The sequence below is a fragment of the Geospiza fortis genome, unplaced genomic scaffold (assembly GCF_000277835.1).
Source record: "Geospiza fortis unplaced genomic scaffold, GeoFor_1.0 scaffold206, whole genome shotgun sequence".
Lineage (NCBI taxonomy): Eukaryota > Metazoa > Chordata > Aves > Passeriformes > Thraupidae > Geospiza > Geospiza fortis.
Genome location: NW_005054311.1, coordinates 8150689 through 8161830, shown reverse-complemented (window position 1 = coordinate 8161830; position 11142 = coordinate 8150689). Strand labels below are relative to the sequence as shown.

The following is an 11142-nucleotide window of genomic DNA, read 5'->3' as shown; positions in this document are numbered from 1 at the left end:
ATTATTCACCTTTATTGTACATTGAGAGGATTTCCAGTGCTTTTGTGGCTGCTGCTGGTCCCCTCTGCAAGGATAATGCAGAGTTTCAGTGTGGTCAGTTCCACGCGAAAGTCTGTCTGTGTTCAGTGCTGATGCCAATGTACTCATGTGAGTAAATAAAAGCCAAAGCACAGAAAATTCAGGTGATTTAGAACCTTAATATCTTACTAGTCAAGGTAGCATATCTTTGTTAACAAAGTCTCATATGACCACCCAACAAGAGGTGTAATAATGGAAAGACAAATATTTTTTGTATTGAAAAATAGCCTAAATAGAATGTATTATGTTTGTGAACACACCAAGCAAACTTCCCAAAGTTCTAGAAATACTACAGGAGTCGAGTGTAGCCTACAAGATTGGTTCCCAAAGTGCAGTGTTTGCTCATCCCTTCTCCTCCTGGTAGTGGTCCATGCCAGCCTCTCTCCTAAGTGACTGAAAGGACCCACAAAGCTGATGAACACAAATCTGCCTCCTGTGTCCCTTCTCATTTTAATGCTAGGGGTGCTGTCACCTCCAGTTTTGCACCACCCTTGCTGTGGCATAAGCCAAAGGAAGTAGAAAATCCTGTGTAAGCTCAAACATAATTTCTGAAGATCAGAACCAAAAGAACTCAGGAGCTTGCAGGCTTCTGAATACCCCAACAGATAATGCCTTGGTCTCATAGGAATCAAAACACGCTTAGAAATCCTGTGCTAAAGAACTTGTTTATGGGACACAGGTGGTCTGGCTGGGCAGGACACTGAGCTTTGTCCTGAGGGTAACTTGCTGGCCACTGGGCCCTCCTGTCGCTCTGCAAATGCCTTTGTGACCCCATCCTTCCCTAAAGAAAGAGGCCATAGGCAGTCCTGCAGCTTGGGCTGATGCCTGTCTTTATACAGCCTCAATAACCTCTGCTGTCCATGGCCAACTTTTGTTTCAGCTGTTGGGCATAGCTGCCCATGATATACACATGAAAATATATTTGTGAGAGTAGGAGGTCAAATAAAACGGACTCTCTTAGTGTCCCACTTAATTACACACAAAGAAAGAGAGACAAAGAAGGTATGAAAGCAGGTTTTATTGAGTCTGCTGATCACAGAACTATTTATTTTGGTTGTTTACGTCTTTCCTTATCTCTGTCATGGAAAATAATTCAGATTTATATTGCTATTCAAAGAATGTGTGTGTTTGTCATATTGCGATGTTTCAGTGGCCTTTAGAACACTGGACTGAGAAAGCAGAGATATTTCCTTTGCTGAATTAAAAGCTGACGGCAGTTTTGATTTTGCACTTTTAAAAAATGGAGATGTAACAACTTTTATTTGCAAACCAAGCTCTGACATATTCTCTGTCTGTCTCAGAGTGCCACAGAGTACATTCAAACAAATGGGGTGTGCCCTTGGTGCACTGCCATTAAAATGTCAGTGATTTAATTTGTGCAAACACTTTAAAACATGGGGTAGTTTGACAGTAACGGAAATGCATCATTTTATAAAGCATACTGCTAGATGCAACAGAGCTTTTAGTAAAATTGAGTGCTATTTAAACATGCCAGACCTTGTCCTTAACCACATTGTGATGTTTCGTATCAGCCTGCCAGTGTAAATACACCTTTCATAAGTGTAAACTGAAAATCCATCAAATTTAACATATCAATATGGTGTGTGAAGGCAAAAGTTTAAATTAGAAACAACCTCATAACCATTGCAATTATCTGCTTCTCCCATTATGTATGCTTTGTCAGATGGGGTGGCTACCTCTGTCATTCTTTGTGTACTCATGCACACAATTAGCAGATCAGATCAAACACTCACATGCTTGAAACTTGAAAGTTTGATTAAAAAACACTTCCCCAAGCTGTTCCCTGAGTAATGCAGCACACAACTGCCGTGTAGTGGATATGCATGAGCTCCACTTGTCCCAGTAACAGGATTAGGTCTATCTTATTAGCTGTGGTACCTAAACTAATTCAGTGAACACTAGCCCTTCTCCCCTGCATGTTTTCAATCTTTCTTGTGTTAGTCACTGGGCAAGAATTAGCTTGGTGTAGCTCTTCCAGCCAGACTTTCTTTCTGTTGACTGGTATGGATGATAAAAATATTGCATGTGTTTGAAAATTGTATTCAGGGTAGTTGTGGCAGAAAAAGACAGATAGAAAACACTAAGGCTCTCTCTTACAGAGCTGAGTGAAGGAGGTCAGGGAGGGGAGTTGTTTAGCTGTAAATAGATGTGGTCAGTCACTGAAATTTCAATATCAAGTTGAAAGATAGTGTGCAGGAGAAGAATGTTTCCTTCCATTAAGCAATCCACCAAGGAGTTTATTACCTCTCTATTAAATGTGTTTTACTGGGATCTGCACTGCTGCAGGAATATTGTAAAGGGTTCAGAAACTGGTAGGATTGAAAACCATACGCTCACAAAATTGATAATGAAGCAGAAAGCCTTTCACATCTTAACCACCCTCTTTCATCTAGTCTGTTTCATTAAGAGTGCACAAAACTCTTCCTGGTTATTTGCAACTTCTGAAACCATGAAAATATGCTGCACCCACAGAGTAGAGCAGATGCAGGGCAGGCAGGACACATGAAGTCCCCAGGCAAGGACAGCCATGCTGGGATCCTTATTTATTTATTTCCTGGAAAAGGACATGAGGCTGGAGATGTTTCACTGGAAAAGAAACATGAGACTGGTCCCAGACAAGCCTATGTGAAATGAGAATTGTGCCCCAAGTCTGGCTCTTGGACAGGAAACCACCAGTTCGGTTCTGGTCCATAAGCTCGTATGGAGACCAGGACATGGTGATCACAGAGTTGAACTTCTCCTAGAAACTCAGTGTTTGCTTTTCTGAGGTATCACAGAGAGAAAAACACATCTGAATTTGAAGTCTAGGCTGAAGCACTGAATTTTAGCCTCAAGACAGTAATTCTGAGATGCAGCAGAAATGGGAGAAAGTAAAACATATGCTTTCAGGAGCTCAGAAATATGTGGGAGAATCCAAGTGAAGTACTAAGACTACTAAAGGCCATAAGTTTTAGTGTGTTTTGGTAAGGATACTGTATTTTTGTATGAACCTAAGACCAGTGCCTTCAGCCAGAGCTGCCCTGACCTGACAGCAGAGTTCCTGAGAGCTGGGCCCTGTGTTTCCCACCAAAAGCTATTCTTTCCCAGCAAATGCTGTTCTATCTCACCCCACCAGCTGCACTGCTTTGTGGTGACCTTCAGACCATGTGGGTAACTAATGCTTCTTGGCGGCCTAAACCAAAGGATTTAGACTGACATTTTCAAAAGCCCTGAAGTTACTGTTACTGTAGAGCACAAGGACTATGGTATTCCCACCACCCACATACTGGTGCTCTCTCTAGCCAACTACATAGGGGTTGTCTCCATAAGCTTCTTTTAGGCAGCATATTTTTCAGCAATGATGTAAGCTGGATGTAGCAACGTGACTGGTGGTGGAGAGTATGCCAAAGTGAAGTAGTAGGGGTATTTCTCCTCAAACAACAGACAAACCAGGTTAGGCATTGATGTTCCATTTGGAGAGAGGCTTTAAAAATCTTATCTGGGCTTATTTATTTCTAGAAATATTTATCCTTTTCTATGACTTTCAGAATAACTGCTTTAGCAGCCAAGAACTGAAGGCTTGGGTTTATCTCTCTGATGGCAGAGGGCGACTGTCATTGCAAGGACATTTCTCCCCTTGCTGGCACCAGCAAATGCAGCTTCTGCTCCCATCCCTTCCTCTAGCCTTGTCCCACTGCTGCTCCAGCAGAGACCAGGGAAAAGTGCCATATTGATGTGGGAGATCTAATGGGGCAGGAAGCAGCGTGCAAGAAGTTAGATGAGCTGCAAGGTAACAACTTGGACTGACGCATCCAGAGGGAAGTCCTCAGGATGGCCTGGCAGCTTTATTTGTCTCCCCAGCTGTAGAGTGAAGGAAGATTCAGAAGTCTTTCCTTTGTCATTTAGTGGCTCAGAGAACGTTTGGCAGAGGCCATTTAAATGAGAAAATAGCTTTCTTTGTGCCACTGAACACCCACATGGCTCTTGTGATGCCATTTTTCCAAATATCTCAATATGGGCCTTCAACCATTCGTAGGTCTTTCATGCTGTTTCAATGGGAGGAAAAGTGAGCCCATACCAAATGCCTCTTCAAAAATTCCACCCAAACCTCACAAGGGTAAAATACTCAGAATAATTAATGGTATAGAGTCTGTTGCAGAATCTCAGTCTAAACGTGGTACAATAAAGGGTTACCATGGATTTGCTGTCCTTGCTCCCCTTGAGCAATGGGCGGAGAAGAGGCAGCACTGACAAAACAGGTGAAATCTCCCTGAGAAATGGCAGCTCTCCAGATGCTCCCTTTTCTCACATGATTATTAGGCTCTGCCTTGGCTCCACTGCTGAGAAGTGCTCAGGACATGCTGCTGGCTCCCATGCTATGTTCAGGCTATGTCGTAGGGGATAATCCTGTCCATCTGAGCTTTGTCAGATGGGGCTGGTCCAGGTCTTCTCCAGCAGCTGTGCAATGCACAAAAGATCTTTAGTGAACCAATTATTCTGCACAACCACTAAACAAGCAAATGTGATCTATCAAGGTAAGATTAATGCATATTCCTTAGCTTAGTATTTGACAAGAAAGGTAATCTGTCATAGTAAAATATTCATGTTCCCTCCACACACAGTGTGGAATATTTTTTTTTCTAGAACTTTGAGCCATGAGATATTCAGGTTTGCAACTCATTAAACATCCCCCCCACCCCTTTCTTTATAACAGACCATTTTTTGTGCCTTGAAGAGAAATTCAGAACCAAATACAGCAAATAAATAAATAATTTTTTGTGATGGCTCATCAAAATTATGCTATTCAGTAAAAGAAAAGAATAAGTTTTAAATTCACATTTAACCTCTTGATGTTGGCAGCCTGACCTTCTTCTGAGTCTTAGTGCATTCTAGCAGCAGGCCTTGAGCCAAGCAAGCCCCACAGCTTTAGTGGTGTAAAATCCTGACCTGAGTGCTGATTAGAAGGTGGCATTTGCACCTCAGCTGCTCAGAAGCCACAGCAACAGTCAAATGTAAGGATGGAGTCCAGGTGGAAGTGTTTAGAAATTTCTCCCTTTTTCTGGCTTTTTTTTTTTTTTTTGGGACCAGGGCAATGTCAGTATTTTGTTTCTGAAGGCCTTTCCTACAGACCTGCTTTATCCCCATGTAAGGTGGGAAGGGAGCAGTACTGGTATTTGATTGCTTTGGGTTGTTGCTGTCAGAAAGCTGGTGAGTTTTGCTATTCCCTTGTGCCACCCTTGCAGTTTGTGCTAGCACAGGATGCCATGCTGCCTGGGATTTGGGCAAGCCCCCTGAGCAAGTAGAGGGAAGGGCACAGGGCAGAGCAAAATGTATATTGCCTTTTTTTTTGTATGTGTGTTCTCCTTGTGGCCCATGTGTTTTATCTCTGTCTTCTTGATTTATAGATGAAAATCTTCGACAAAAACAAAGATGGACGACTGGACCTGAATGACCTGGCAAGGTAGGATTTAATAATGTTGATGGGGTGTTTCAGCTCACAATGGTCAATCCACACAAGGTGAATGCTCTCCCTCTAGGGATGTGCAGTTGAATTCTACCTCCTTTTGAATTAGATCTGCTCTGATCCCACCTCTTCAACACGTGGTCCCCGTTGCAATAATCTGAGAATCTGGAGCCAGGGATAGGAGCAATGCCAGGATCTGTTTGTACAAAATTAATGTGCTCTGGCATAATCGGAGGTGCTTCCCAGGAGGTGGCAAAGCAACCAGTGGCTCTGTTTCTCCAAAAGAAGGATGACAATCCTTTCAACGGGGTCACAGACATGCATTTATTTTTCATCATTATGTGCAGCAGGGATTGCAAAGAATTTTTACTGCATTTTGAATAATGAAAGTGCCACCACAAAAGAATTTGGCAGTGGCGGTAGGAAAGGATTTGGAGAGCCAAGGTGAGATGCTTGTGAATGAAGCTGGAATCTGTCATGGGCCTCTCTCTTTTCTGTCCTTGATACCTCAGAGGCTTTTAGATGATTTTCACTGCTTAGAAAGTATGCCTCTCTCTGTAAAACTATGTCCATTGGTTAGATAGGACTTTAAATTTGCAGATACATTCTTAAAAGGCCAGTTTAGAGGATGAGGGGACAGAGGTGCTGCTTTGCCACTGTAACTCTGTGCTTCAAATCCCAACAAATGCCAGCACAAATAACTGCAGTGCATACAGCAGTTCCCTTTGACCATGAAATATCTGAAGAGAATCTGAGGCAGGATGGAGAATATCTAAAGGGTGTTGCTGTTACAATTTTCTCTTAAATACCGTTCCCTTTTGGGAACCAGGCCATCTGAGGCTCTCTTCCAGTCTGAAAACGTTTCTCAGACTACAAAATCCCTACATGTGCGGACACAGCTCAGCAATGCCCTGTGCCATGGGCTCTAAAAACCTCAGGGTTAGCAGAGCAGTTGGAGAGAGAAAAGGATTTATTAGTGCCTGTCAGGCTTTAGGACATGAAAAGAGAGGAATTCTGCCAGTCTTGGTGTACAGGCCAGTATTACTTTGTCCTTTACTTTTACAACCACCAAGTCCTCCCTCCAGTAGAGAGGCATAAATCACTTTCTTTAATGCAGCACAGCAATCCAGTTACAAGGAATGATTGTCTGTTAGCTCTTACTTCAGAAGCTGACACCTTCTGTTGTGCAAGACCACCAGAAATCTCTGGGAAAAGCAATGGTGCTAATAGGTATGTCTGTGGTGAACTAAAGGGCACCCTCTGTGCCCCATAAGACAGGGAGGAAGGCGTGTGTTCCCACAACAGCCCACTGTAAATAACCCCAGAGGCAATTTTCTCTTTTATAGGCCTTTAATCTAACATGCCTTTGCTTTGTAAACAAGGAGAGCTCAGAATAGTTTGTGTGCAGATGATAAAGTGAAAAGATCATAATTAAAATCTCTCCATTCAGGATTCTGGCACTCCAGGAAAATTTCCTTCTACAATTCAAGATGGATGTAAGTAGCACTAATTTTTGATACATTGATCCTGTCTCCAGCTAAGGTGACCTGGGCCCAAACTTGAAATTTTTGCTTTAATTTTTCATTTGTTTGTCCTCTCTGTATGCAGGCTTCCAGCACAGAAGAAAGGAGGAGAGATTTTGAGAAGATCTTTGCACACTATGATGTTGTGAGTCCCATGAATCAGTTCATTCCCTTGTGGTTTGTAAATGACAGAGTTAGTGTGTGCTGCTGAGACTTCTTCCTCCTGCTGGGTGCTACTGGAGTCACTGAGGAGTGGCAGCTGTGCCCAAGCCTGTGGCCCATGAGACCAGATGCCAGACTGGGAGGGGTAAAACAGGGACAGAGAGGAGCAATGCTCAGAGATCTTGTGTCAAGGACCCATTTCGACTTTCTCCATTGCCATGGCCAGTGCTGCTGCATTGGCAGTTTTCCTGCAGGAGATGCAAGGGAGGAGGAGGAGGTGGTGGCTTTAGCGCTCACAGTCTCTGGCAGTTCAGGACCTGCATCACCTCCACACTGAAAAATAACCCCCTTTTCCATACCAAATCCATGGTTGTTTAGAGAGTCTGGCTCAGGACAGACATAACCATTTAGCTGCCTGTTAGACAGCAGCAATTCAGTGCTGCTTCTGGCAGTCACACAACTCCCTCAGGATGGTGGGAGACATTGCTCCCAATTTGTGGGAAGAGATGGTTTGGGAAAAACAGTGGGCTCTTAGATATTAGATATTGGGAAGAAATTCTTTACTGTGAGGGTCTTGAAGCACTGAAACAGGTTTTCCCAGAGGAGCTGTGGATTTCCCAACCCTGGAAGTGTTCAAGGCCAAGTTGGCTGGGGCTTTGAGCAACCTGGGGTAGTGGAAGGTGTCCCTGGCCATGGTGGAATGGTTGGAATTGGATGATCTTTAATGTCCCTTCCAACCCAAACCATTTCATGATTCTGTGAACTTTATGCTGGAAAGCTTGCTGCCCAGGTATTGGTATTCACCAGTAAACACTGTAGTGGTTTTAACTCGCTGGGGAGTTTTGATGTTTATTCCTTCTTTCAGAGTAAAACAGGAGCGCTTGAAGGCCCAGAAGTGGATGGGTTTGTCAAAGACATGATGGAACTGGTCAAGGTATCTTCATGGCTCTATTTGTTAATACTCTGTATTTCCTAAAGATCAGTGCTTTTGGAAAGGCTATGTACACAGAGACACTAGTAAGAACATAGAGTCAAATTTTAGTTTGATCATCAGCAGAAGGCAATGTCACCAACTCAGTATGTATACTTTGAAACATTTCACCTTATCACATAAATTCTGCCTTACAAATTAATACAGCTTCCCTCAGCAACTCTATTTTTAAAAGGTCCATTCTAGTTCATACTTTGAATTAGGCAGGTGTTACAGCATGACATGATATGGGTGGGTCATCACAATTTCTTTCTTCTGTTTTCCTTGTGGATATGGTTCTCACCAAATGACCTCATGGTTCATTAGTTCATCTCAGGGCTACAATTGAAAATTACTTGAGGTCTGTAATCAAGAATACCATATCTGGTGTGTTTCTTCAGCTCCTGATGGACAGAAGAGTCTGTCTTCTTTGGATTATCTTAATTTTTCTGATGCAGTGCAAGATAGAGCTTTTGACCCAAACAGAATCTGATCTTTAGCTTCCTCTAAGCCTGAACTGTTGCATTTCCACACAGTGTGAGATATCTGTGCTGCCATGTCCATTCAGGAGAGAGCAGAGAATGGCAGCTGTGTGCTGATGGCTTCATGTGTGTGTTCTGGCCATGCAGTGTGCAAGGAAGGGTGTGGGGATGGGCAGGAGGCTGGATTTGTGCTGTGTGTGAGTGTGTGTAAAGAAGGGAAATTTGTACTTTGCCTAAGGGCCTTCAGCATTGCCCTTGGACCCCACAAACTGTGCATGGGAATTTGATCCCCTCCTGAGAATGTGGGAAGCAGAGCAAGCCATACAACATTAGGAGCATACAGAAACTGTGTAGCCTGTACAATGTGTCTTCAACATGAACTTGATCCCCAAAAGGTATTTTTACATTGCTGACTAGCCTGTAAAATAGCAGTATGCTGACAGAAATGTCACGTTAGTCCTTGCACAGCAGGTTTGAGAGAGGAAACCAGATGAAAGCACAGGTCTGGTAGAGCAGGGATCTGCATTGCACAACTTTCTGAAGTTTTCTTTTATATGGATCGGATACTCATGGCCTTGACTGAGCACAAAAGTCATGGTGCATTTCCATACAGTCACTTACAGTTCCGTGCACCTTCTGCTTGTTCAGGGCATCCTTTCCCCATCTTCTGTTTTCTTCCCCAAGGCATATGAGATGATGTAGGGCCTTTTGGTCACTCTTCCTTGGGTGGTTTTTCCAGTTGCTGCATGGTGGGCTGCTTCATAAGCTGGGGAAATCCAGAGCCATTTTCTCTCTCAGCATGCATTCTTTTTCTCTTTGCCTGCAGCCCAGCATTAGTGGGGTGGACCTGGACAAGTTCCGCCAGATCCTGCTCAACCACTGCGATGTGAACAAGGATGGGAAAATTCAGAAATCTGAACTAGCTTTGTGTCTTGGGCTGAAAATTAACCCATAGCTGGGAAAGTGCTTGTGGTTGTGTTTCCCTTGAAAGATTTGCCTGCTGCTCCTCGTAGAAGTATGTTCTGTGCTGCTGTGGGAGTGGTGGGGAGCTGAGGCACCACGCTGCCAGGCTGGAGAGTGGGATTTACATGATGGCCTCCTCACTCCACCAACTCCTTTGTGCTGTTCACTTGCTGCTGCCTCTTGTGGGTCTCCCTGGCAATGTCTGCTCAGAGGACAGGTTGCTATTATTTTCATGAAACGCTGCCCTGCCCATTCTCCCAGGATAGGAACAAGCATCTCCTCAGAAACATCCCCTCAGTGCTTTCAGAGTGCAGCTACTAGGTGTTTCTGATGGTCACTTTGTATGTGTGAAGTCATTACTTTGGTGAACATTGTGCCTTGTGCATTTAAAATATTGGATGGATGACAGTGTATTTGTGCAGAAATAAAATGGCAATTACAGAAATTCACTAACATCAAAGTTTATGTGTTATGTACAGAAAGACATCTGCCACAGGCTGGCAGACTGTACACAGCTTTTTATGTAACATGCATCAGATGGCAAGAGGTTTTGTGATGCCTGTCAGTTGTGGGGTCCAAATCTGCTATGAAACGTATTAGATCCTTCCCATGTGGAAGCCACACACACCATGTGTGGTTTGTGTGTCACCCTCCGGATGAAGCCACAGAGTAATATCACTTCTGGAGGACACTTCTCTTCTGACCCAAACTGAAATAACCTACAAGGTTTCAATAAATTGGAAAACTGAAAGGACAGAAGCCTGATGAGAGCAAAGCTCCTACACATGCTTGGTTTTTTGGTTTTTTTTCAAATCTGTTTGAGTTGGTAGATATTTACAACCCTTATTGAATTTAAAGCTTTCTATCACTCCTGGACCATGAGTGTAATCCCAGAGCCCAATGGCAACAGCATCCTTTATGCCACATATTTCCCTATTCCAAAGGCTTTGACTGAATATTCAGCAAGTGTCATGCCCACACTATCATGCCAAAATAATTCTTTCTTCATTTCCCAAGAGAAAATTGTGGAGGAGGGGTTGTTGGCAAAAATTCCTCACATTTCACAGTTTCTGTCTTCTACATGTGACAGACCCATACTTGAAACTACAAGGTCCTTTCTGGTTATGTTTTCTGCCCCAGGAAGCACAATGCAACATTCCCATTATACTCAGTTTTGTAAAGACTAATCAGAGGTTGCCTTCAGTCTGCGTGAATAGAGATGTAAACATGGATTACATAAAGCTCTTAAGAACATGCTCCACTTATGCATATTTTTTATTTTCACTGATGATAATCTCACAGACCCAACAAGTGCTAAATGCTTGTTTAACCCCAGCACAGAGCTAGGCCCTTAAATTCTGAAACTACTTTTTATCACCCTGGCAGCAGCAAAATCGCAACCACAATAACAAAGCTTTACAATGGTTAAAAAAAACCATAAACAAGGAATCAGGCCTTAGCATTAACTCCTCAAGCCAGCAGGGTTGCAGTTTTACTCAT

At 43.3% G+C, this 11142-nt stretch overlaps 1 protein-coding gene across 1 annotated transcript in view; it reads left to right on the top strand.

The window, feature by feature from the left end:
* The window catches only part of SCGN (secretagogin, EF-hand calcium binding protein), a 31872-nt gene extending 21805 nt beyond the window's left edge, over positions 1-10067 (top strand). The window contains exons 8-12 of the mRNA XM_031055646.1: positions 5484-5539; positions 6993-7038; positions 7151-7210; positions 8093-8161; positions 9506-10067. Of these exons, the coding sequence (XP_030911506.1) occupies positions 5484-5539; positions 6993-7038; positions 7151-7210; positions 8093-8161; positions 9506-9634 (360 nt within the window). The 3' untranslated portion in view covers positions 9635-10067. The remainder of the gene's footprint in view (positions 1-5483; positions 5540-6992; positions 7039-7150; positions 7211-8092; positions 8162-9505) is intronic.
* The last annotated feature ends 1075 nt before the right edge of the window (positions 10068-11142 follow it).